General features: G+C 32.1%; 3 protein-coding genes across 4 annotated transcripts in view; 2 read left to right on the forward strand and 1 right to left on the reverse strand.

Annotated features, from left to right (window-relative positions):
* The window catches only part of LOC111618819 (solute carrier family 12 member 8-like), a 30911-nt gene extending 26411 nt beyond the window's left edge, over positions 1 to 4500 (forward strand). For both annotated transcript variants that reach the window (XM_023360397.1, XM_023360396.1), the window contains 8 exons: positions 254 to 341; positions 426 to 572; positions 651 to 956; positions 1026 to 1218; positions 1291 to 1373; positions 2692 to 2809; positions 2874 to 2931; positions 2996 to 4500. In XM_023360397.1, coding sequence (XP_023216165.1) covers positions 254 to 341; positions 426 to 572; positions 651 to 956; positions 1026 to 1218; positions 1291 to 1373; positions 2692 to 2809; positions 2874 to 2931; positions 2996 to 3164 — 1162 coding nt within the window. In that variant the 3' untranslated portion in view covers positions 3165 to 4500. The remainder of the gene's footprint in view (positions 1 to 253; positions 342 to 425; positions 573 to 650; positions 957 to 1025; positions 1219 to 1290; positions 1374 to 2691; positions 2810 to 2873; positions 2932 to 2995) is intronic.
* A 3461-nt stretch (positions 4501 to 7961) lies between these two features.
* Positions 7962 to 13440, forward strand: LOC111618820 (peptidyl-prolyl cis-trans isomerase NIMA-interacting 4-like). Its single transcript, XM_023360399.1, has 3 exons — positions 7962 to 8178; positions 8263 to 8382; positions 13245 to 13440. The coding sequence occupies exons 1-3, from the start codon at positions 8074 to 8076 to the stop codon at positions 13401 to 13403; spliced, it is 384 nt and encodes a 127-aa protein (XP_023216167.1). The 5' UTR covers positions 7962 to 8073; the 3' UTR covers positions 13404 to 13440.
* A 14-nt stretch (positions 13441 to 13454) lies between these two features.
* LOC111618790 (TBC1 domain family member 24-like) overlaps positions 13455 to 27786 on the reverse strand; it is a 41307-nt gene continuing 26975 nt past the window's right edge. Inside the window, exons 5-10 of the mRNA XM_023360360.1 lie at positions 23654 to 23755; positions 23391 to 23570; positions 17606 to 17686; positions 17367 to 17525; positions 17072 to 17295; positions 13455 to 14713 (exon numbers count right to left, since the gene is read on the reverse strand). Of these exons, the coding sequence (XP_023216128.1) occupies positions 14578 to 14713; positions 17072 to 17295; positions 17367 to 17525; positions 17606 to 17686; positions 23391 to 23570; positions 23654 to 23755 (882 nt within the window). The 3' untranslated portion in view covers positions 13455 to 14577. The remainder of the gene's footprint in view (positions 14714 to 17071; positions 17296 to 17366; positions 17526 to 17605; positions 17687 to 23390; positions 23571 to 23653; positions 23756 to 27786) is intronic.

Here is a 27786-nt window from a genome sequence, read left to right on the forward strand (position 1 = left end):
GGACACGTGGTTGTGTAGATGAGTCTTTGTTGAGAGTTCATATGAGCCCTCATTTGCTGAACACAAACCCTGTGTTAAATAAAGTGATAATTTGTAAGCCAGCTATTTTGTTTGTGTTGGCTTGGTAGACCTCGGTCTAGCACAGTCAAATTAATTGATTATTCTATTACAAATTAGCTTTCTAATAAATAGTGAATACCGATAATTAAGTATTAACTTTAAAAATGACTATATTAATGCAATTATGTTTTAGTTTGTTTATCTACATGATGTTCATAATGGGATTAGGAGCAACTTGCGAAAGGCACGCCCTTCAAACAGATTATCTAATAGCCGAAAAAGTAAATATGCTTTTTTTTTAATTTTTTAAAATATTAAATATAAATTCGGGTATATAAGATTTTATTAAGAAATTGTGTTGACAGGTTTCAAGTTTAGGTGTTATGTTTCTGGCTGGGTTATATATTTCTTCTATGTCAACTTGCTTGGGTTCTCTCTATGCCACTCCGAGAATCATCCAAAGTATAGCAAATGAAAAAGTCATACCTTTGATAAAATTTTTAGCACACGGAGTAATCGATCATTTTAAAACTTTTGTAATTTTTCTTAAAAATTTAAATAATTCTAATTTATATTATTATATTTAACAGAAAGGACCAAACAAAGTTCCGGTTTTTGCACTTATATTGTTTTCTGTCATCACAGTCATTTTCATATTGATTGGAGAAATAAACACCTTAGCGCCGATAGTGACGATACCATATCTTCTGACTTATGCAGCCATAGAGTATGCATATTTTTCGTTAGCGATGACTTTTGATATGCAGAGACAGAGAGAAGAAAAATTTGGCAATCAACAGTTGCTCAGTCCAGATTTCGTCGCACAGAGTAACGGTTTTGCAACTGACATAACAACAGGGAAAATTATCATGTACGGCAGTACTAATAATAGTAAGGTAAGTTTAATGTTTAGGTTAAATTTTTCATTCTCATGCAAATTTAAATATGAATCTAAATTATTCTAGTATGGCGATTTGGATCATTTATTTCCCGAAAGATTAGGACGCAAAAGCATAAGTCACCGAGGTAGTCAGAGCACCATTACGGAATCACCTCTCACTTCGCCTGATGATCATAGTTCTGTGTGTACGGCGGCAAGTAAGGATACGGAAACGAGTAAATCCCATGCAGATTCTGCGAGTAGCCTTTTAGGGAAAGGTATATTATTAAGGTGATTATTCACATATATTTGATCTAGTTTTATAAAATGATTAAATTTTTCTATCGTAGGAAGATTGCCAATTCCAGAGATTACAAGCAAGTCATCTAGGTGGTATTCATATTTGTCTAATCGATGGATTGCTTTTCTTGGGGTAAGTTTAATATTGATATTACTTAATACTACGGTGGACATAAGTATTGACTCAAGTCAATTTTGACCTTTTTTGCTGTCAGCCAATTTAAAAATCAGTAAAAATAACACAAGAAAATGAGCTAATAGCAATTTTTATTTTAAAAAATTAGCAGTAACTTACTTTCATTTTATGGTGATAAAAATAATCTGGCGTAGTTATTAACTGGTTTTTCAATTAGTTTCGACTGAATATTTTCTGTTTATTTAATAAATTTGCATGAATTCATTGCTCCAAAGTAAACATTGCTACTTACATAACTATCCAGCATAGTAAGACCATAATCCAGCTACACTTTGGTAAATGCACTTTGAGTGCATTTTACTTTCTCAGCTCTGTTATATATAACAGAGGAAAAGTATGGCAATCAGTCAAAAAATAATCCCTGTCAAGATTTTTAAAATTTTTGGACTCGACCTTGAAATATCAAGAATAGCAAAAATATTTGGGGATTTTTCCTCCATATGTTAGTGTGCGGGGCATAATTTTGTTCATCGTCTTTGAAATTTCATAACTCCTGTTCTTTTTGTCGAAAATTTCTGATATTTTGCAGGAAGGTTTGTTTATTGGGGGAGGATTGACGCTGTTAAATTTTTGTGGTTGAAGGTCACTGGGTGAGGAGATACGGGGGGGACATGTGGCATATCTCGAGTAGGGTCTGTTAATGACAATTTTACTCATTATTAGCTTTACAATTTTTTATAAAACTCGTCCCCACGCTCAAAATTAAGTTATTTGCCATTTTATAATAATTAAAAATATAAAAAGTTTCTAAATAAGATATGATAACAGTTGGCACCATCAAATGTTGCTTGGAATTTTAAGCAACTTGTTGCTGCATTTCTTCACTATAAACACATTCTGAACTTTGAAGCATCGTTCAAACTCTGAAACGTTTGAATTTAGAGCCATTTGAAGTATGCGTTACCATTGTATTCATTTTGAATTGTTTTAATATCATTTTGGTAATTTGAAACAATAAACTTGTTGCCAAAAAAATCATCTGATCATTGTATATTGATAATAGAACAATATGTTTGAACAAATATAAGATTACTATTTGCATAATATTTGTCAAATGTACTTTTTTTTTTATTTCTTTATTAAATTTGTACATTCACTGTCGTGCAATATTACGTTCTCATAGATTTATTAAAATGTACGTTCCATCTGCAATTTTATATTATCAAAATTTAGTAAACTAGCAAACTGCTTGATATTGATTTTTACGAAGTATTATAAAAAATATAAATGTTTGAAAATTGTGTCTTTCTAATAGGTATTAATTAAGCTGGTTATCATGTTCTTGGTTCATTGGATTTATGCTTTAGCCACAATTGTGTCGGTGGGAGTAATTTTTTATTATATTGGCCACGTGAGTCCGGGTTCTTATCGAGGTAAGTTTTCAAATTTTTTTTAAAAATGAAGAACGTAATTTTATATAAAAATGACATTTTGCAGGAGTGTCCGAATTTAAATTCTTTCAATGGATTAAAAATTGTTTTTTTAAATGCAAATGGTAAGTCAAATCAAATACGTTTTAAGTGTTATTATTTTCTAATGACATTCGACTCTGTTTTTAGTTGCGGGTCTAGCAGCTACGACCAAATTATAGTTGCTACCTCTCAACCGGAAGTGGAAGTATTGGCGGCTCAACTGACAGAAGAGAATTCGGACTACGCGTCCAGAGAACCCTACCATCATTCCATGACTGTAAAGACACTGTCTCAGCATCACATAGACAGCGACTAAAAACTCGGGAGAATGCATTTATTTTTTCTTCCATAATCTTTTGAATTTTTATTTTTTATTTGAATTTGTTAAACAGAAAATAAAAAATATATTGTGTACTTATTAAACATTTTAAATGGGTTATTATAGATGGTCACAAGACATAATTTTTAATTACATTTTGAAACCTGTGCTCTCAGATTTTGACTGGGCTAAAATTTATTCGTCTGCTTTCCCGTATGATATCCGTGGAAAGTCAATTGAGAAGACACAACGTTTTTAGTTATATTTAAGAAAAAAACTGGCCACAAAAGTACAAATCTCTTATCGTATCTCGAAATAATATTGTTTGCAATAATTGCGATTTGCTCAAATCTTAAAATTAAAAATGTACAGGTTGACCATCACTAACCTGGCATCGTTGAAACCTGTGCTGGATTACTGATGGTTAGATTAAAATACGCTTAACCTAACATCTAACTACTTCATCCTACCTTTTAAAATACCCTCTAAAGCACTACAAGTTAACCATTAATAAAGAAAAATAAACATTAAATGAAAATTCTTGTCAAATTATTGTACATCTGACAACATGTAACACTCCCAAAACATAGAGGCATGTTAATACGGCAACCTGGAAAATTTGAAATCATGCTAACCGAAATTAGTCAGTGATGCCAAACTTAAAGTTCTCCCTAAATTAAAGACAAAATCAGCAGGATGAGAGAAATTTGAGGGAGTAGTTTAGGGAGAAAATGTAAAGTCTGCCCATATTGGTTAGTGGAGTTTTGGTGACGAGTAGGAGATTCCAAAAGTCACACGACTCGTGAATGTTCTCGCAGCAAGACGCAGAGCAGGTCACGTCATCACATGATGCTTTGCTCAACTGTGCCCACGCTTCCTGCGTCCTCGAATGAAAATTTGTTTCTCTGAATTGTCAAAAAAATAATAATTTTTTTATATGCATTGCACCTGGACCAAACTATTTAGGGGGAACTATTTTAGAGGGTTTTGACAACAAAAGGTAGGCAACACCGAATTTAGTGCTGGATCGGTGATGGTTGACCCGTAACATATAACCCATTTAAATTATTAATATAACACAATATATATTTTATTATTTAAGGTCACTTTGCCACTTATTTGAAGAATTAAATTCTACGGTATTTTTGTCATTTTATCACTGCTGTTATTATCTAGTCATATTTTGTGATGTATAATTGTGCAATAATTTTTGTCATTAGTTGTTTTTAAACGCAAACTATCAGAAGTTATGGGAAAACTCTCTATAATAAATTGTGCAATATATTTATCAAACAGTAGTGAGAATCTTGTAAAAAAAAAAAAGAAGAAAAAACAACAAGACAAGATTTTAAATTATAGAACAACATATCAGTTCCTTATTTTATGAAAATCTGTAACTATATTAATGGTAATCGATCATGATCCATTGACTGTTAAGACAATCCGTATTCTAAGATTATGTTTTATGTTTCTATAAAAACATATTTATTTACATTTTGTTTTTCTTTTTGCTTTGTTTTGCATAGTAAATATTAATAAATATTTGTAGTAAGATGCAGCAAAATTTGAATTTCTTTTTGTTTTTTTTTTTTTTTAGGTGAAAATTAATTCACTTGAAAAATAATTTATTCACTTTGCAATGAAATTTAATATACTTATTCGTTTTATTTAGTTAACGGTAAGCGATAAAAATTCAGATTTTCTTCAAAATCTCTTTTTAAATCTTCTCTAAAATTATGTTTTCTTATAAAATTTAAACATTATCAAGTTATAAAGATGAAATTTAGATTTTATTGGCAATTAACAACTACAGTTCAGTCTTGTAGGTAATCTCCATCAATGTAAGTTGCATCTCGCCACCTTTGCTGCAAACTTTCAATCCCGTGTACATAAAATGTCTAGGGATTTTCTTTGAAGGAAGTCTTGTGTTGGATATTGTCGTTAAACTGTGTGTTGGCAATATGGATCTTCAGGGCATGAAATAGAAGGTGGTATCAGTTAGTGCCAAGTCTGGCTGTAAGATGGATGTGGCAGAACCTACTGGCACTGACTGACGGTTTCTAAGATCATCTTTACTCTGTGCTGGCATGCTGTTGTCGCAGTATTAAACTTTGTCAGTTTTTGGACAGAATTCTTTGATTCCAATGTTCAAACGATCCAGTTGTTCACGGTAGAACTTTTCTCATGGCAGTGATGTTGATTGGAAGCAGTTCCGTCATGATGCAAAACACCTTCTGTACTATTACCCTATTTATGTACTTACTTCAGACATTCTACATTTTGTTTCCAGTCATTTCTAGGAAAAAACCAAAATGTCTAAACTTTGCCTTTACAACCCAATATTAACGACAATTATTTAATTGCACAAATTATACTGCATATTTTATGACATATCACCTGTCCATTAAAAACAGGTATATCCAGTTATATCCAGGTAATTCCTATTCAGTGGCTAAAACCACTGAACACTGGTAACTAGTTGCGAGTTCGAGCCTGGCTTCAGAGTTTTCCAAGTTTTCTTCTCACATATAACACCTAAAAGGGACCAATTTCCCATAGAACTCCTTTTGGGAGGCACCGTGTTGACAGATTGTTCGTGTTTTGTATTGCCATATCCCGTCATTCCTAATTTTGATTTATTCTAATGCAAAGGACCAAATGGCTATTTGTTTTGTAAAATTCATTTCATAACAATATCCATTCTGGACCAGATTATTTATAAAGTCAAAATTCTTTTCAAATTAAAATAACAATTTAGGAAGCAAGGCAAAGTATGCGACTGTCATTTTACATCATTTTTTGTCACTGATAATTGAAAATGTTGTAATCATTCGGTGAAATATTTGTATTGCTAAGTTGGTTTGTCTTATACAAATATTTCTTATTTTAAAATAAAATCCATGAATTTAATGTTTGCCCAGACAAGTAGCAGTGTATTGCGAGATATGAGAATTTTCACGTGACATAGATACTGCAAAATCTTTGTCTGGGCAATAAATCCATCTAGATCTCCCTGCTGTCTTTATGGACGTTTTCTTGTATTGCAACCCAGTGGAGCACTGGAACAAATGCATGTCTTCACACAATTCAGGTGACTAGTTGTGCAGACTTCTTTGATTAGTTTCTATGCATGCTCCACAGAATGTTTTGTCAGTTCTATCAGGCAACAAAGTTACAAGTTGTGTAACTTTTATTTTTATCCTGAATTAGTTAAAGAATTTGGTGTCATATGCTCCGAGTTTCCCTAACAGTTCATAGGAAGCTTCAAGAAGAAGCCTCTTTTCTGCCAAAGAATGGATCCACATTTTCCTATCGGTGTTTTTCTTCATCTACAACACGCTAAACAAACTGCAGCAACTTTCTTACATACATTTATCCATTGCATTAGACTCAAGACTTCTCCCTTTCAACCCTGAAAAGAGACGTCTTGAGGAAACTCAAAACATCATAAGTTCAATTTACACGAAGTACAAGTAGCCAACATCACATTGCATGCAAACCTGTATTGTCAGCCACTTAACAATTTACACGAGCACGTTGCCAACTTCCTGTCACGAAACCCCCTAAACAGACCCGAAATTCCCAATTGATCCACTTTAAAACACTCATAATTAGAGGACCGCTCTGCAAAACTGATATGCTTTAGTCGGCACAAATTTGTTCTCAAGCTTCGACATGTGGCGCTAAGAACAGCAGTTCGGTACAACGTAAAAAAATGAAGCCTGCAAGTAATATAGCAGTGAATCATTTTAGCCGTTAGTGAAGTTCTGTACGAGGCGAGTTCGCAACCAACCGTTCAAGCAGCCTTTATTCAAAACTCATTATCATAAATTACGGTACATGCTTGTCTCTTGTAAATTATGTGAAAATTTTGAAATAATGGATTTAAAAAACAAGCCATTTATGTAATCCCTCTGTTAGATGGCATAAAAATCCCATTGACTTGATATCTTGTTAATACACTTCCGGCAGCGCGAAGAAGGTCTTCGTTGATTAGCGATCGAAAACATGCTTCACGTGTTCCATCCATTAAAGTCATCTTACCATAAAACCACCCGGAAAATACACAATACATTCCTTGTCTTCCGCGGGGCATAATCGTGCTCGTCGTGGTGCCCTCGTTCAATTTGTTCTGGAGTGCCCAAAAGTAATAGCAGTCGTCTCAGTTCCTGGCACCGATTAATTTGGACATGACGTCTTTTGAAATTGAAAGTTTTTCAGTTTTGCAGAACTCAAATCTTTTGCCATTTTCTAATAATTAAAAATATAAAAACGTTTTATGGCAAAATCTCGTAACAGATGGCGCCACATACAATTTCTTTTTTTATAATTAATAACTTTTACATGTATATTTAAGAGCCGAGAAAGTTACTCAACTCGTTGCTTTTTTAACTACGTAATTTATTTTTTATGTTAAAGCTTTCGTCTCAATTTTATGAAAGAAGCGATGAACGACGGCATGGCCGTCTACAATGTATCGGCGGTACGACAGTGACGTCAATCCAATGAAATTATTATAAAGGGCGAGAAATAGTACGTTAACGCCCAGTAATATTATGAATTTGTGCGACAACCGGAAATACAATCGCGAAAACTTTCGAGGCAATTTGCAAAGGGTTATAACCAAGATACGTCTCGTGCAATTTTTTTTCTTTTTTTTTTTAAATATATAATTTTATAACGTAAATATTTTTAAAATTTTTAATATTTCATTGTAAATAAAAATTTGTGGGAATTAAATTTTTTCAATCGACGTTAAAAAAAAAAAATAATAATAAATTATTTTTAAGATCAGAATTGGCAACACTGAAACGAACATTGCGGGAAAGTAACCACGTGTGTTAACAGGAATCGTTCGCGGAGAAGAATTGTTTTCTCTTTTAGATTTTTGAAATTAACGTAAAGAATGCCGAAAGGGAAAGGAAGCGGAGGAGCAAAACCTAAGGAAGTTAAAGAAGAATCATCATCCAAAGGTTCTCAAAAGAAGCAAGGAAGCGGTAATGCTGTTAAGGTCGGTTTAATAATGTTTTTTATATTTAATTATTTTATTAATTATAAATAAAGTTATGACAGAGTAGATTTGTTTGTTAAATAGGTGAGACACATTTTATGCGAAAAGCAATCGAAAGCCTTAGAAGCAATGGAAAAATTAAAATCTGGAATGAAGTTTAATGAAGTAGCAGCACAATATAGTGAAGATAAAGCTAGACAGGGAGTATGTTGTTTAAATTTCTATGTTGTTACCTTGGTAATTATTGGGCAATTTTTGCAATTTGAAAAAATTGTAGACTAAATTCTCACCGTCGTCTGTTTGGCTGTCTGTCCTTCCTTAATCTCGAGAAACGGAGTTAGTTAGACGAAAGCCGAGACCGCGGGACATATTCCGAGTTCTTCCAATAACTCGACAAAAGCGATACGTGGGACGTTCGATAAGCCTCTTTGGCAAAAGGTAGTTAATTAACCTTAGACAAATCCCTATTCTCTGCTCCATGCTAAGTAGGTTTCCTTATGGGTAATCGGTTGAGATGTGTCTGGGTTTCGTGTTATCGATAACTGTTGGGCTTTAATCAGTCATAATTTAGTTAACGTTGTCTTTTTGTCACGTGACTGCAACTCGTCATTTTCGAAGCAAAGCACGTGTTTTTAGTATCGTGTATCGGTGTAAGTCAAATTTTGTTGTTAAAATGTCATCAAAGGAACGATGCAGTCGGCAAACTGCAAGTCGTCAGTTTGAGATGTTAGTTAAAACACTTTGGCTCTAACTTTTCTCGTAAGTCATTGCGTAAATGTAATAGTAGTGGCTTCGGAAGACGATAGAGTTCTATAAAGTGTGTGTCATTTGGCTGAAAAGCATTTCCTCGAAGACGAAACTGAGATTTGCGACGTCAATCAGTTTTAGTAATATCATCCTTGCACATAAAGTCTCCTTGTTCTTTTTACTTTTGTTATGTTCCTAAAGGCATCTCGAGAATGTTTGATAAGAAAAGCTTAGTTATCACACATGGCTATCGGAACCAAAGACAGAACATATAGCACAGAATAGCATTTTCAGTTGTTTAATACGTTGACTGCCAACTACGAGATGACTCATAGTTTTCATTACTGCCTAGGACGCCAACTACGAGTTATATCATAGTTTGTTTCCTTGCTATATTTGTGCAGCTACAATGTAATTTGTGTAAATATGAATAGATAGCCTCAGGGGCAAGAACAAAAAAATCAGGTTTGGCTTACATGAACAGAACATTTATTAATAAATGAACAGAAAATATAATCATAAAAAGTTTATTCAAAATCAAAAGCAAAATAATATTTTTATTGTTTGTGATAATTTTTAAAACAATCTTCCACGCAAAGGGCTGGCTTCTCTGGACAGAAATAATGTGTTTCTTCGCTTTGGTACAAATTTGACATGGCTTTGTTGGATGCTGTTTTTTTTTCAGTAGGTGGGATACTCTGTAAATAGTGAAACTCTTGCAATCTAATTTTTTTTGAAACTGGTTGAATCTCTTCTCCGATTAATGCTTCGATGAATACTTCTCTAAACTTTATAAGTTTTATTTTAGAAGAAATTGCTTTTTGAAAGAGTTTGTGCACATTGTGTGTGTATATATACTGTATATATAAAATATGTAATGCAACCTTTTTGGGCCATATAATATAGTCTTTCTTAGAGCTGTGTAGTACGATAGCATTTGATCTGATCGGTCAATGCCATAGATTCCATGAATGTAATCTCAAATTATATTTGGTTTCATTGAACATTTTCCATTGCGATTGAATACCTCTACCATTTCAACAATGTGCATGTTTGAAATGGTAAGGACTTCTCGTTTGTCATTCCATTTACATTCAGTAACAGGACCATTTCGCTGCCAAATAAACCCCCCTTTTTCAGTTATCAATTTACCACATCTTTGGGATTTCCCTTTCTGTTATTTTGTAGAGTTCCCTACACACAACTTTTTTGTGTAGTCAGTAATTTTGTAAGAGTAACAGAATTATAAAAATTATCCATGCATACTGTATATCCCTTATCAAGATAGTCCTCAAGCAAGTGTAAGACAACATCAGTAGTGTGGCCTAAATTACCGACAATTCCCTCAGATTTTCTGCTGTAAATTGTTATTTTCATAACAACACTATCGGATTCACATACTTCATACAGTTTGACACCATATTTGTGTTTTTTATTTTTTATGTACTGGTGAAAGTGCAATCTTCCAAGCTACAACATCATTGATTCATCGATACACATATTTTTATCATGCACATAGTTTTGGTGCATAATATTATTGAAATGATTTAGTATAGGTCGTACCTTATATAATCAGTCGAAAGATGGTATTGAGCTATCAACTAAATGAAAATAACACAGTAACAAATTGGAATTTATTTTGGCTCATATGTGATCGCCAAAACATTTATATTATACAGTTTGTTTGTACTCCAGTAATGTTCTATTGAAGGAAAAGAACAAGGGCCCATTTCTTATACAAGTCCAATAAAACCTTTCATTTCTGCAATGTTGACGTCTTTCCACTGCGATACCTTTTAGATTTTTTTATTTCTTTGTTTTGCAATTTTTTACGCAGCATACAAATTTGTTTGTTCGACCAATAATGCAAGAAATTCTTCTGAAAAAAAATAAGTCCACCAGCATTTGCACTGTAAGATTTGTCGTATCCAATTTCAAACCAATATTTTCTTTGAAAATAAATAGTTCAGGAATTTGTTGATTTTCTGTCCACAAATTATCGTTTGGATTTGATGCGATTGCTTGAGATGCATCGTGATTGCCTTTAGGTTCGAGAATAGTCTCATCTTCAGGTTTGGAGATGATTTCATAATCGCTGTCCTCACTTGAATCCTCAGAAGGTACATAATCACTACTGTAGTTACCATCCTCACCAAAAATTTTGTCGGATTCTGAATCACTTAGATTAGTGTAGTAATCAAGTTATTTTCTAATCAGTAGTCTTTTGTTATCCATATTGGGGTATTTATAATTTGATTATAAAAATAAGTAAAAAATAACACATTCAAAAAAGACATAAATGTGATGTGTTCAACTCTATATCTGATTTATTACTGGCGAATTTAGACGCACATCTCTGATTGGCTGTAGCGAAGTGACAGGACGAATCGTGTCTGTGCATGAATTAACTCGTAGTTTGGCTTTAGCGAAGAGCTTTCTGTTACGTAAGCCAGCTACGAGATAATTCGTAAAATCTTTTTTTAAAAAAAAAAAACACATTCTATATGTGTTTTGATTATTACTATGTACTCTGATTAGAGTTTTTAATAATATAATATAATTAAATTAAGTTGGCATTTTACACCGGAATCCTGAAAAGTCACATGGCAGTCAACGCGTTAAATGCCAACCACGTAGTTCTGATAGAAACTGGTTTTTGTCATATTCATTAGCTTAATGATACAACTCAGAATAGGCCTCCAGATGTGGAAAGCATAAGAACAGGAGGCTCCAGTTAATTATATACGAACTTCCAGTGCAAACTGGAAGTCGTGTTATTCCAATTAAAAAATTTTTCCGTGGATGGAGTTAGACAGACGACTGGCATGACTATTGCTAACAGGAAAAGTATGATGTACAGGGCAAGACACTACATAATTTGAGATGGAGAGCATTTTTAAGCTTGTTAAGTATCATTATGTTGGACGGTGGATACATACAAAGTGTGTCGTGACATTACTCAGTCATATGACTACATCAAAATAGTACTCGCCTAAACCACGTGGCATATCCAATGTGTTTCTGCATAACTTATTCTTCTTACAGAAAATGCATAACGGTCTTAATGTAAATAATTATTGTTATCTTTATCGACTTACCTGAGACATCACTTCTATAATGTTCATTGATAGAGAATGTGGGTATAATTATGACTATATAGTCGGTCACAACTATGCTCATCGTGGATGGACCTAGCCTGAAATGGGATTGGCAATGTGCCTGAGAAAAGAGGGAATAGCAATTCGATCAGTACTACTTGTGAAATTCTCAAAATCGGTTAAGCAGTTTTCAACAAAACCAGTCTGAATTTGGTAAAATTATTATTAATGCAATGCAATAGTAAAACATTAAATTACTACGGTAAATATGTCTCCATCGTATATTATTTGTGCCAAAAAGCAGTCTGTGTTTCTTTGATGTTAAATACTTGCTAAATGCTGGAATCTAACAAATAACATTTGAAAACTTTATCATAAATTAATTTTAAAATAAGAATTTTCGCATTAATTTTAATTTTAAAATTTAAATGCATTTAATGCACAGAGCAGCGTAACCTCTCTCCCTATCCTTGGCAGGCTTGCCAAGTGCTATTGGCTCCAAGCCTTACCTTCCACGCCTTTCTCTCCAATCTTCTCTGAATTTAAATGTTTTTTGAGAGCCAACTTCTGTCCAGTCAGAAAGACAATTGCACACAAAGCTTGCTTTTATATCCATGCTAACCCAAATGTGGTTGGTCATTCTCCCATCCATTTACTTGTTTGTTTATTGCTGTTTTCCCGGACCACACCTGGATCAAATTTAACAAATCACAAGATTGCTTTGTTTCTCTCTTCTCTTCCATAATAATATTTTACAGCAACGATATTACATTAGTGCACTCATTGTAAACTTTCATTCAATTCCAATGTCTCCTCCTTGATGTCTGTATGTATATATATACTGGATTATAAGGTTCTTTTTTATATTATCCAGTAAATTTACTTTTTTCTACAATAGGGATTCTCAAATGTGACCAATTCTACACAATTTTCCAATCTAGAAAGCTGATTTTGTAACTTTTCACTCTGTTGTTTTGGATAATAAAATCTTAAATGTGAAGAAATAAAGAAACACTAACAAGAAATATTTATGTAAATGTGGTCGTGGGTCATTTTTCATAGCCACGCATATGGGTATGAAAACTTGTTTAATAAATTATTATGATTGTCGGTTAACAAAAAATATGAAGAACTGTACGATTCCCGGAAAATGGGATTTTTGTTTGTATATTTACAAATTTTTCTGTTTGGTTTTTGATAATGTATTTTATTAAATTTCAGGGTGATCTGGGATGGATGACGAGAGGCAGCATGGTCGGACCTTTTCAGGATGCCGCATTTGCACTGCCCGTCAGCAATCTACAGAATCCGACGTACACGGATCCCCCCGTCAAGACTAAATTCGGATACCACATAATTATGGTCGAAGGAAAAAAATAACGTTTTGCAAAACTGTTTAGTACAATATATATTTATTTTTTCCACAATAATTTACATATTGTTTGTTCCATTTTGTTTGTGGCACAATTACAAAAAGTAGTGTTACGATTTATAATTACAGTTTGAAAACAAAGTATTGAAATAATAACAATAAAACTGTTTACGTTAAGCGCTCCTGTAGAAAACGGAGTCGCCGACACTGCACGTTCGGAGAACATTCCAACAATAAGCATAACGATTACGTCTCTCAAATAATTACTATGCAAACTTCTAAAAATTTTGAAAGGTTAACAAGTTTATAAATAATTTGAAATAAATTAACGGGCAAAATACAATTACATTAATAAGGCATCGATATAACAACATAACCTTGTCGATAACTACATTTTCTCTCGCGGAGGCGTCCTACGGGACAAAAACCATTGGTGCAACAAACTTGTTGCCGTTTGATTTTTCCCCCAATCACAAATAATTAGCAGTAAACAAGTAAAGGAACATTCTATGACTATGACTAGAATGTATTGTCCCTCAAAGGAACGTTCGATATAAATATGGCCAAATATTTTTGTAAATTGCTAAGTTTTTAAATATAGCATCACAAAATGCAACAACTGTATACATCTATATTAATTACAAAATATTTTCTTTTGTAATAAAATGAGTTAACTATAAAACATCAACATTCACTTTACATAATTATTTTAAAAAAATTATATTTACAGGAAAAAAAAATATATATATATGTATGTAGCAAGAAAAACAGTAGAAAGTACCACTTTGGCTATAACTAATATACATAATTTATATATATTCTAATGACAAAGTTATGAACAATCTGTAACAACACTGTTTTCTACAGACTGCAGATTTGTGTATTACGTTCGAAGTTATATAAAAAAAGCTGTGAATTATATCGAGATTGAATGTTTGGCATGTGCACGATTTACAGCCTTAATCTCTATAATCAAAGTCACTTGTCAAAAAATATAATTAACATTGGAATGAGTATATATCACCGATAACAATGGGGGGAAAAAAAACTATATATAATGCTTTGTAGATAATCTCAATTTTTTAACAATGTATATGAAAAGAAATCATATTCAAATAATTACAGAATGATACTTTACAGCAAAAAATGTGTGTATACAAATGTAAAAAAACTAAGATTTATCTATTTGAATCCGAATACTTCCACAAAAGTGCAAGTAAAGTCGTTAGTGCTGCACAGCGGGTCGTTATTAAAGGTGGCGCAGGTTTCTGTCCTTCCGAATGTCAGGGATTCGTCGAGCCACAGACCTTGTCCTTCTCTAGATATAAATAAAATATTTTTAGCATTCAAATTAATGTAGCGGGGAACAAAACAGCAATTTTTATACGGTGTAATGATTATTATTATTGTTTAATTCAGTTTAAAAAAAAAAAAACACTTCCCAACTTATGGATACATTTTCCCCTCAAAAAGTATCTTATATCTTAATGGCCAGACAGGAGTAGAGGTTAGAATAAAAAAAAAGGTGTAGGAAATTTGTGTGTTATAATTACAGAACTTTCATTTAAAAACAAGTATTTCCTATTCCTTTTGTTGATTAATTTCAATTTGGTGCAACCCCACAAAGTCCTTATAATCCTTTAGATATCACAGTTACTGTACTGCCCTATTTTGAGATGGTATTCTTTAGACTGGCTGATCCAAAATACAGTTTAAAATATTTCATATGTAGCCATTTATATTTGTTTTATTTATATATAAAAGAATAAACTCCAAACCACCAGGTATGGTATGTTAATCTTATTTGTTTTCCAGTACAAAATGATCAATCTAAGCTAAGCTAAGCTCAGTTGCAAAATTGAAATAACCACTATGTTTTTAAAAATTTATTTTTATAAAAAGCACGCGGGTACCAGTTTAATTTTTATAGAAATGGTAACAAATATCTTTTATATTTGATGTAATATGTATGAGGAATAAAGAAACAAGGAGTTCTCATTCGTAAAATGGGATGACCACCCTCCCGTTTGTAAAAGTTCTCCATTTGTATCGTACCGAGTTAATCTGCAAATTAGGTAACGAGATAGTTTCATGAAATTTTCCGGAATAAAATTAGTTAAACAAGTGCTTGAAGTGTAAAGTTAGCTTCATTAACACCACAAAAAAACTTACTGTTGCTCGCACAGTTGATTACGAGTGCCATTTAAACAGTAACCTTGAGTTACTATAATACTTTGTTAGGTATAATAACTCTAGATAAGCATATGTAAATGTATCACATGCAACAATCGATTCATGCTTACCTAATTACTGGTCCACGTAAAATTATACTGGAAAAAAGGTTGAGAAATAGCAGGAAGGATTGGTCATACTCTATTCATGGTAAGTAACTTTTTGAAACTTGGAAATCTATTTAGGATAAGAAAGTTGTCTGGTAGACGAGAGAAGAGTTGTTACGAAACTCAATTCAGATGGAATATCTCTTGCACAACTGTCCTATAATCCAGATATACACAAGTCTACATTATCAAGAGTTGTCAATTGTGACAAAATCCTTAAATACAAAAAGAAAATACAACCACTTTAATGAAGAACATCACAAGAACAGAAGAGTGACCTGGGCAAAAGAATATGTGTATTGGAAGAATGAATGGAGGAGAGTTGTCTTTAGTGACGAGAAAAAATGGAAATGGTCCCAATGGCTTGGCATTTTACCGGCATAATTTTAGAAAACGAACCAGAAGAACCATATTTTTCTAAGCGACAGTGCAGAGTAGCTTTGGTTATAGTGGTAAAACAAATCTCACATTCCTTGTAAGTTAAATGAAAGATCTTTTAAAAGAGAACCTTTTTGCCATTTGGGAAGGTAACTGGTGAACCATTCGGGACATTTCAGCAGGAGAATAAAACCATAAATGTTGCAAAGTCTACTTGAGAGTGATTCTTGGAAAGTGGAGTTTATGTTTTGGAACAGCTTGCCAATTTTCCAGGCTTAAATTCTACGGCAAATCTCGCACAGGACCGTACGCCAGTGATAAATAGTACAACATTGAAGAAGGCAAATATCACTGCATGAACATCTGTATGTTGCAGAAGTTTCTGAAAAGCATGTGCAATTATGTATTTAAGTTTGTTTTGAAAAATGGTTTATTTACTGGATATTAAAAGGGGTGGCCTTATCATTTTGCAACAAAATAGTTGCTGTTTTTCTTTTAGTAGTTTTCCCCTGTGAAGTATACTTATTGCGTTTAATGTATTTGTTTAAACCGTTTGTTAATGTTTCTAAAAATTACATTTACAGTTACTTGTGTCTTACAGTATGCTGAAAAAATATAGTGGTCATATCAGTTTGCAACTGACCTTACATTATGTCCTTTGTTCATAGTTACAAATCAAGAAACAATCCTTCAGTTAATAAATATCAACCAAGCTTACATTAAACTTTATTAGAATAAATGCTTACTGATGCTGTTTTTTTTTAATTTGTTGGTTTCTGCTTATCTAACGTAAAGTGTCTTTACTAAGCTAAAAATGTAAATATTGACTATGTTAACCTTCCACTTTCTGCACATTATGAGGCAGGAAATTTAAATAAAAAGATTGTGTAATAGAGTTATTGCTATTTTAAGAGAAACAAAAAAAAAAAAAATACAACTGTTAAAGAAGAAATTCTTACCCCGATCCTATGCAGATCATCGAATTAGAAGCACACATAAATAGTTGTTGGGCAGGAGTTAAATGATTTTCATGATGTTCCAATCCTATCCAAGGATATTTTTTAGGATTAGGTGAAAAACTGTAGAGAAACGATTCTCCCGTTCCAAAATATCTTTGTCGATTTCCTTTGTTGTCCTGCTTGTGTCTAGTGGCCCAGTCGCTGGAACAATAAGCTCCAAAAACCTACGTTAAAATTTGTATATGAATCTTTCATTGTTCGAATAATCTTTATGATTTTATAAGTATAGTCTCACCTCGTTTTTGTTTGTCTTTACGATAAGTATTGTGGGTTCCCAAGAGTCAACCTTCATGTAAAATGCAGTAAGACAGCAGCCGTGTTCGTTTGATGAATATACTAGTTGAGGCATGAGAATAGTTATTCGTGAAGGTAACCAACTCCAAAGAATTGCAATCTAAGAATTTAAAACAAAACATTTTCTCTCTTTCCCATAAAGTTAATTTAAATCGCTGCGTGTTAATTACAAAGTCTGACCTGTTCTTGAGACAGTATGTCCGAAATAAACTTGCCGAGAGGAGCCGTTCCTATGGGGACTGCTTTTCCGTTTCCGGTTTCCTACATAAAATATTAAAAGAACGAGTATAAATAAAGATGTAAAATAATAAATTATAAAAATCTAGTTTAAAAATTTATATATGACATTTAAAAGTAATATGATATGGACAATAGAAAACTGGTAATTCAAAATTACCCTTAAAATTGTATCTATAAAACAAGTGCTGTAATTTTCAAATTAATAAGCAATAATCAATAAAAAATGTATTATTATAATATATTTAAATGATATAAAGCACAAAAAGAATTCAATAGAGCAGTTACGTTACTAAACAATGGGGTTTGCAGTTATCTTTACAATTTTTGATAAATGGATTAATTATCTCGAGGTTTTGCCATATTAAGGCTGGTCACAACTCCAATCCACATTACCCAATACCAGTATAACGAAGGTTTAGATTAGATTTGAACCTGTATTTCCGCGGTAGTAGATAAAGTTTGTCGAGGAATGTTTTAGCAATTAATTTTTAAACAACTCTGACTTACGTAGAGGCTACATTACATAAAGCAAAATAGATGTCTTACGTACACATACGTAAATAACAAAATAAAATCTGTTAATTTTTTAATTACAAGCTCTTATGACATAGGGTTGGACTGATCATCTGGAAATCCCAGCAGGGCCTTAAAAGGCTGGTTAACATGGTGTTGGAGTTTATGAGAAATGCATAATTTTAGAACCAATTAGAAATGTTCTTCATTTAAAAACTTTAAGCAGAAGATATTAATTACTCTGTTCAATTGAAGGAAAAAAATAATAAAAATGAGTCTCTTCTAAAAAACTGTAAAAACAAATTTGGGTTATTAGTTATGAAGTCCGAACACCTTAATACGTTCTGCCGATTTGGCGGCGGAATGCATTAGGGCATCGTTTCTGTTTGATGGATTGTGGGTTCGAATCCTGCTTCAGTCGAGGATGTTTACAACCATCAGATTTTAGTTGGGTCTTCTGTTTTGTAGCAATACATACACACTAAATAAAACAAGCCAGCTTCATAAAATATTCGCATCCTGTAAACTTTCAGTAATTGTCTACATAAGTATGAATTTACAGAAGTGAAATGCTTGTAATGTGAGGAAACCTGCATTTCATTACCATAAGAATATCCAAAGTATTTAATTTTTAAGGTGTAAATTGATAAATTATGATAAGGTATTTATAAAATGTGATAAACCTGCTTTAAGAATGTATTAAATTAATAATTTCTGTTCCGATATCAATTCTGTGTTTTTTTTATCTCGTGAATGTTAAGACGACCTTTATTCGTACCGATACCATTGTGGATTTGCCCGTAATTGGGAGACTGGGCAGCGAGGAAGAGAATCCAAAGCATCCGGACCAGACCATCCATTAAAATTCCAAGAATCTAGTTTAGATTCTACGATCCTTCAGAGTCGAGGCTTCCTTTTGTCCATCCGAAGTCTCCGGGTTTCGGACTTACCGATATTCATTTGGACTCTCGACACAGAATTGAGAAACTATCATGTTTAATGTTCTTATTAATTTGAAAATTAATCATGTTTGTTTTATTTATATTATTTTAAGAATAATTAAAATTACTCATCGTTTATATATAAAATCACTTATCAGTTTCAATGTACATTAATATAAGGGAGGGTCAAATGAAAACACAAACTTTAGAAATTTAGTTACATCTGAAAAGAAAAAAAGAACACTATTAATCTTTTATAATAAAATTCGTAAGCACTAAATTGTTTTTCTTAATAATTCAATAGCTTAACTAAAGCCAATAAAAAAAGAAAAGAAATACGATTTCTTATGAAATTAATGATTCTGTAATTACTTCCAGTTTTAAAAACTAAAAAACTTAAATTTTAATTCTTCTCTGTGGTGAAAATATTAAAAGAAAAGTAATTAGGATGTAGGATTTCATGATATAGGACTATATCCTGTGCAAACAAGATTACAACTTTCAAATTAGTATAGCTCACAGGCTACACAGAATTATTGAGACGTATCTTCACAACTTTTTTTTTTCTTGAAAAATTGAGGAAGGTAGCAGTACATTGCAAACTGGAATTGAAAGAGATATTCCGTAAGTTCTATTTACGCACTGCAACTATTAAAGGGACTCAATATGGGAATTCCTCGTAACCCAACACACATTCAAATGGTAGTCAAGTTCCTGGCATACCTTTTTCTTCAGAACTTTGTGGGTCGTGGATTCAAGAACTGCCGTAAGAGTTTGTCAGTGACCTTGTGTATGTTCCTCTGTCAGTAAGGGATTTTTCCACATTGAAGCAATGTGTAAGAGCTGTTAAATTTGTAACACTCGATATACTGAAAAATGTCGTGAATTTGCTCACTGTTTGAATTTGTGTTAGATTATAAAAGGGTAGTTGTGCAATTAAACTTCAAGGATTTCTCTTTCAATCTTTGTTTGCAATGTACTGTTTCCTTCCACAATTTTCCAAATAAAGAAAAAAGTTGTCAAAGGCTTTTGACGAACCCTGTATCATATTTTATCATAGATTATAAATTTCAAGTTATAAGTGTGGTAATACAGACATGTCAAGAATGTCCTGTGGCATAAATATACAGGGTGTACCAGAAACACTTGACAGTTTTTAAAATAAAATAGCACTTTAGAGAACAGCTTAAATATTTATTGCTTTCACAGATATATTTTTCAATGGAGAATGAATATGTATCATTGTTATTTCTTGAAAATAACATTTTGTAAATGGCCACCATTCTGATGAACACATTCTTGTAGTTTGTATGGAAAAGATGCCATAACTTGTTGCAACATGTTTTGTGGAATCTCCCAAAGGCATCAATGAATTTGACCCTTCAGCTCGTTGATGCCGGTGGGACACATCTCAAACTTTATGTTTCGGGTAGCCCCATAAGAATAATCCAGTGCCGTCAGGTTTGGCAAGTGAGCAAACCAGTGGATGTCTCCAAAACAAGAATTGTTGTTACCTGGAACATTTCTTGCAGAACTTCCATGGAATGATAAGCCCTATGAGCAGTTGCTCCATCTCACTGGAACCAAAGGTGATGAGGAGTGGCCTCCTGATTTGGGAATGTTTGCATCGTGGCTGTGTAGGCCAGCGGTTACTGCAGAAGTATGGCCCTCATTTCCAAAAAATACAAACCAATAATGTGGACAGACAAAATGGTGCACAAAACATAATGTAGTGAATTATGGCATTCTTTCCAGACAGACTACAAGAATGTGTTCATCAGAACGGTGGCCATTTACAAAACATTATTAAACAAATAACAGTGATACACATTCATTTTCCATTTAAAATATGTACCTGTGCAAAGCAATAAATATTTATGCATTCTCCTGAAATTTTATTTTATTCGTTAGACTATCCACTGAATGCGTCTGTACTGCACAATACTCTCGGCACATCTGTTATTTTCACTACACTTTTGATAATTTGAGATTAAGGATAATAGATTTGGCTGTTGGCGTCACATCTGAATCGTATTGACCTTTCTAAAAAATATTCAAGTAAGAGAAAGATCTAAAGTTGGGACACAAAATCCTATAAATATTGTTCTAATTTGTTAAAAGACTTGTTTAATAGTAAAGTCATGACTTGTTTTTGTTTGTGTGTGTCCGCCGAACTCTGTTTCCATTAGAGAAATCTATTTAACATTCTTAGCAGTAGATTTTGATGGCACTAATTTAATATTAAATGATTTATACACATCAGATTTAATTTTATTTTCAAGCTTTATCTTCTGTTGCATTTTTAAACATTTAAAAATATTTATATTAAAGTGAAAATCATCAAGAGAGATTATTATTTTCTCTCTGAAGAAAATATCACTTAACAATTTTCAAGAGTTCGAACTTTAAACTCTTGAAAAATGCTGAAAATTGTTAAGCAATATATTCTTCATATTAATATAAATGAAGTTGAATATGTTTCTTGTCTGCTACTGTCTATTTTTTGGAATTTTTTAAATTTTAACAATTTCTGAGTGCCGTCTTCAAACAAACTCCGTAAGAATAGAGAACTTTAATTAAAGTAAATAGAGAATTAAAGTGGGCATTCTAAATTTCTAAATCTGTTTTGTCTTTACACAAATAAATTTAAGACCCTCGTTGAGGATGTAATGTACTTAAATAAGAAGTTTACTCTTATTAAATATATATATTACATCCTCAAACATCGTAAACTTGAATACTACAAAATTTGCCACTGAAGACACTTCATTTTATTTAATTAATTAATTTAAATATGAAGTGTTCTTTTCTTTTTGACAAATTTGTTGAAAATTAATAACTAAACTACATACTTACTGTAACAATTTCTTTTTTTTTGTATATTACCATTCCATTTTAAATGCAAACTTTCATGACAGCATTTAAATATTAAACAAATATCAAATAATATTGCAAGAAATTAGCCAAGAAAGGAAATCCACAGATTGGGATGAGTCATTTGAATGAAGAAAAACCATTCAAATAAACCCATCAGTATTGTTATTGTTTAAAACTATTAAGGAATGTCATAAAATTTAAAACAAAAAAGAATAAATCAAATTAAAAAACAGAATAAAAATAAATCACTTTAAAATTTCCTTTTCTGTGGGACATGTCAAAAATCTCCATACATAGACGAAGAGCTTACTTTATTATACAGTCGCCTGTAAGTAACAAAATGCCGTACACAGAGCATAAGTAAATTTTCACTCGAATGCATTATTTCAGATGGTATACATTCTATAGCTTCACTTATTACACCGCAGTCTTTGAGTTTCCCCACAAATGAAAATCGGGGATCGGAAGACTACGGGACCAAGGCAAACAATCTTATAACTTCGAAAGCTGCCAATCTAGCAACTGGTATGCATATGGAGACTTTTAACTCGTCCTGTAAAATGAAATACCTAACGTTGTGTAATGTATTTCAAATGAAAGTATTAATATCTAAATCTTTTCTCCCGTTCACAAACAATATTTTAAATAAAAAGTACTTATTTAAAAATAAATATAAACAAAAGTAAAATAATAATAAAAAAACATATATAAATAAATTTTACTATATAGTTACGTTTCGATACATATCATAAAAATTGATTTCCTAAATGATCAGTGTTTTCTTCAAAAATGAAGAGATTTAATTTCTCTCTTCTCTTCAGTCTTAAAATATGAATAAATTTTCACAATTATGAAATGTTATTTAGAAATATCCAAATAAAATAATAATAAATTTGTATAAATTGTTAGGTTTTTTCGGTTTATCAAGTAGTTAGTGATAATTCTTAAAATTATTTTATGTGTAGGATGGGCAAGAAGTCACCGTATTTCCAATCGACGTACAATTATAATTAATTTGAATAAATTATTTTATGGCTACTCGTTGAGTGGTTCTTGACAAATAATGCCATTCACTAAGCAAGATCAAATTAATTTGGTGGTAAATGACGGCACACCTTTTGTATTTTTTCTGGCAACAATTTAATAGAATGGACAAACATTGTCACTTTTAGGACTTACCTGTTGCTGGAAAAAGTACAAAAGAACATTTACTGTAAGTGTTTTCAGCTTTGTCAGTTATAATTATTAATTTAGTGGATGTACTAGTTAGAAGTAGAATGATTTCTCACCCAATTTGTATATATTCTTAAGTTATTGTTATATTTTATGGATAAATAAGTTATATTAACATAGTTTTACTTTTTAATTGTACAAAAAACATTAAAATTACTTACATCTTTTATGACAATGTCTAAAGAGGATGTTTCGAGTCGGGAAGATGATTCTGATGTACGTAAACATTCAAGAGAAGCAGAGCGAACCCTTTTAATCTGGTGGCTTTTAATAGTCATTTGTGCTTTTAGTAATAACTGATTTACTACCGTTCCGCTAAGTCTTCTAAATCCATAGGCAATCTATAAACCGAAAATTAAATATATTTTTCAACATCTTAATTATAGTTATACATTAAAAACAAATAAATATAATGTAAATATACCTTTATGAACTTCTCCAATGGAACGGGAATGTCCAAGCAGAATTCGACGATTCTTTCTGAAGTACCACCTCCAAGAAATTCGCTTTTAATATTTCCTGTGAAAATTTAAAGACCTAAATGAGTTAAAATGTATTATTTTAAGCTGAAATATTTAGCAATTCTACAGACATTTGAATATATTGTTCAAATTAAGAACCAAAACATTTCCTTATATTTATAGGAGTCAACTTTTATTATTGGGTTAAATGTTTTTCGAAGCTGATCTACTACATTTTCAAATCCAAATAAAAAAAGTTTTCAATTTTAAAAAATTCTACGGAACATAAAAATCATAAAAATAATTAATGACAATTTAGGAATAAAATTAAATGCACTGTGGTATTATTTCATTGATAAGAACAAAAATAAATTAATAACTAATAGCGTAATAGTGGGTGACACTTGAGGTGTATAAATATACAAATTAGCCGTAGAGCTTAAGCTGTGGTAGTGTGTAGTATTAGTCCAGTGTTTCTGTTGTGTGATAAGATGTTTCAGCTAGTTCAACTGAATTGTTTATTGCGAGTATATATCCATCACTTTACATTTATAATATTTTAATTATAAAAATAGTTATTTTTGGTAAATTGTATTAGTGTTCCCAAGGCTAAGAAGTGATATCACGATTGTAAAACTATTACACTTGTGAGACATCACCTGTGATAAAATTGTGAATTCATCATATTTAATGTACTTTTATGATTTTATAATTTATATTTATGTATGAACACCAACCGAAGAAAAATGTATTGAGTCCGAAATGCATTTCGAGTGTTCTATATTACGTACTGTACATGTTAAAAGAGCCGTAATTTATTGTAGTGCTTTAATAATAAAATGTTAAATAATCATTAAAGATTTTGTGGATTAATCTCATTCACTGGTGTGATAAGCCTGCATGTATATATGTATTTGATCTAGATTAAGTGTTAAACAACATTAAGGACTAACAGCAATAGATTATTCTAATGTTTTAAATATTTATCAAAAAACAGAACAAGATAAAATATGGTAACTATGGAGAATTTAAGTAGAATTTTTAATCAAATTTCAAGCAACAATAACAAAAAGCATTTTACGTAAAAATAAATGCCGAGTAGGTCGCACTATTCGATAGACCTTCATTCCTAAATTGAACATCGAGATTCTAAATCTTACTTTGGGCAAAATTAATTGACTTTTACAATTCTGTATTCCCAGACACACTGTTTTGCTCGAATTTTGATGTTTGTATTTAGATTGCAAAAAACTAATAATTGAAAATAATACAACGTAAATGCTACAAGTATAATGATTTGTTGTACTTACCGTTATTTTTACATAATTTGTTAAAACATGACAAATTTTTTGTAAAAACTAAAATACAGTAGGTCAACCACTTTTATAACACAAACTAGCAGACCCCGCCACGCCTTGTTGTGGCTCAAAATGTATCTATTATAAATGTATAACACTTCCCCAGTGGGGAAAAATTTTTTCTTAGTGTACATTCTGTTGACGTACCCTATTAAAACGCAATCAAAAACGCAAAAACCCGCATCTAAAATAGTATAATAGAAGCCAAGTTTTTCAGAGTAAGCCTTAATCCTGTCTCTAACCCCCACGGGGAGAATATCAAAAAATTCCTTCTTAGTGTACATTCTGTTGACGTATCCTAATAAAATGCAATCAAAAACACAAAAACCCACATCTAAAATAGTATAATAGAAGCCAAGTTTTTCGGAGTAAGCCTTAATCCTGTCTCTCTCCCCCGCGGGGGGAATATCGAAAAATCCCTTCTTAGTGTACATTCTGTTGACGTACTCTATTAAAACGCAATCAAAAACGAAAAAAACTGCATCTAAAATGGTATAAATAGAAGCAGAGTTCTTTACGATAACCTTTTCCGTAAGGCTTACCGTAAAAAACTGTCCATCCCCCATGTTTAACGGAATAATATATAGCCTATGTCCACCCTGAAGTTCCATTCTAAATATTGGTGAGAGAATTTTTGAAATTGGATGAGTAGTTTCGGAGATTACCTGCTGCATACAAACTAACATACATACATACATACATACAAACATTACCTCTTTATAATATTAGTATAGATAACTGGTTTCTGGAAACTGTTAATTAAAGGAAATGTGATTTTTTTGACAAGTTCAATGTATCTTGAATTGAAATTATGTATTCCCCTAAAAATACAATTTGAACTATCTAATACCATGAAGAGAAGGAAAAGAAATCAGCATTCTGCAAAGACAAAACATTTTCGTAAGTCATAAAAATGAAGATTTACTATATTAATTAGCATTATGCGTACTCAAAAAATAGGATACAGTGTATATTACTCTATATTACAGTGAAACCTTGATGTAATATTTTCAGAAAGATCATTGAATATCTAGTCCCTGACAAATCCTATTTAAACTATGGAAATTAACCCTGCAACAATCATTCCTTAATTTATCATTTTCTTGTATTTATTGATCAGAACTTTTAGTCTTGACTAATGTCAATCCTAGATTGATTTTCTTAAGAATAGAAGCGACACCACACGCACAAATATTAACATGCATCAGTAGTAACAACAATGTTTTTGGAGTATGGTGTAATAAGCAACAGTTTGGACTCTATAATAACTGTGCCATCTTGCATTCTTCTTACTTTCCAGGGAAGAAGAGTGCAAGAGATGGAAGATTAAGAGAGCCTTGTGCAGCTGAAACAAACCTATCTTAGTGCACGTTGCCAGATCTGGCGACAGACTTAACAACTTTCCAGACTCCTGCTAGTGGCAAAACTAACAAAAAATACTATTTTTGATATAAGAATTTATTATGTTTTCTCTGGTACTAAATTCATAAGTGTGAATCATTTCACTTTGTGCTTTCACCTAGTAGAGTAGACACTATGTGGTTCAACATGTATGTTTGATCCTCTACACTGCTTTATATTATTAACATCAACTTTTAATCAAATTTTCTTATGTGTAAAAAGTTCACATTTTAAAAGAATGACTGCACATCATCAAAGAGGTTGAGAAAAACCCATCAGAAAAGAATATTATTGTAACTGCATGACTAGGACTGCCATCAACAACTCTAAATTATAAAAGAAAAGGAACATCAGAGGGAAGATTGATAAGTGTAAGGCCAAGAAGAGAAAGATGAGCAAGTAGTCAACTGGAAAATGTCCTACTTGCTTGGCATTACAGGCTACAGAATCATGCATTCCTGTTGATAGATGCATCCTGCTGGAAAAAAAATCTCTCAAAATAGCTGCAAAATTTGGAATTGAAACTTTATTTCAAGCAACACCATAGCCTGGTATTTAAGAAATTGACTGGGGAGAGCACTGTTGTGTACATCAGGGCTTCTTAAACTACGGGGGTCATGACCACATTTGGGGTCGCTTAACGAAATCTAGGGGTCGTGAGATTTTAATGCAAAATATTGAAAATAATTTGTGAGAGTTTGGAAATGGCAAACTTTGTGTCACAGGTTTCATAAGTTGCTCTTTGTGTCACTTCTGGTGCAGCGAGACAACGATTCAGCAACACTGATTGTAGTGTGAACTAGTGTAGTGTTGTCGCTTTTCAGTGTATTCAGTTGTCTCTGTTCCATTGTAACACAAGAGTGAACTGTGGTAGTACACCATTATTGTTTTTGCAAATTGGTATATATCTTTATTTTATATTTTTTTTGGGTCGCGAAAAAAAATCACAATCATAAATGGGGTCATGAATAAAAAAAGTTTAAGAAGCCCTGATGTACATCAATGCCACATATTGGGTTGTTCAGAAAGTAATTTCATTTTTTTCCGTGGAAAAAAGCACAATATTTTTTGTAAGCAACGATCAAAACTTTTATGAGTGTGAAAGCATGCTACTTACGGAAACGATGACGACAGGTGTTGTCATCATTTCTGGTAGTAGCATGCTTTCACATTCATAAAAGTTTTGATCATTTGCTTACAAAAACTGATCCAAGTAATTTTTGACATTGTCATTTTAAGTAAATGTCTTACAGTTAAAAAAAATTTGTATAGACCGAAACAAGTAATAATCTGAGTGTGCTCGATCTGGCAAATATGGTTGGCGCGATAGCACGTCC

Source organism: Centruroides sculpturatus, unplaced genomic scaffold, assembly GCF_000671375.1.
Source record: "Centruroides sculpturatus isolate CEXI.00-Female unplaced genomic scaffold, Cexi_2.0 scaffold13, whole genome shotgun sequence".
NCBI lineage: Eukaryota > Metazoa > Arthropoda > Arachnida > Scorpiones > Buthidae > Centruroides > Centruroides sculpturatus.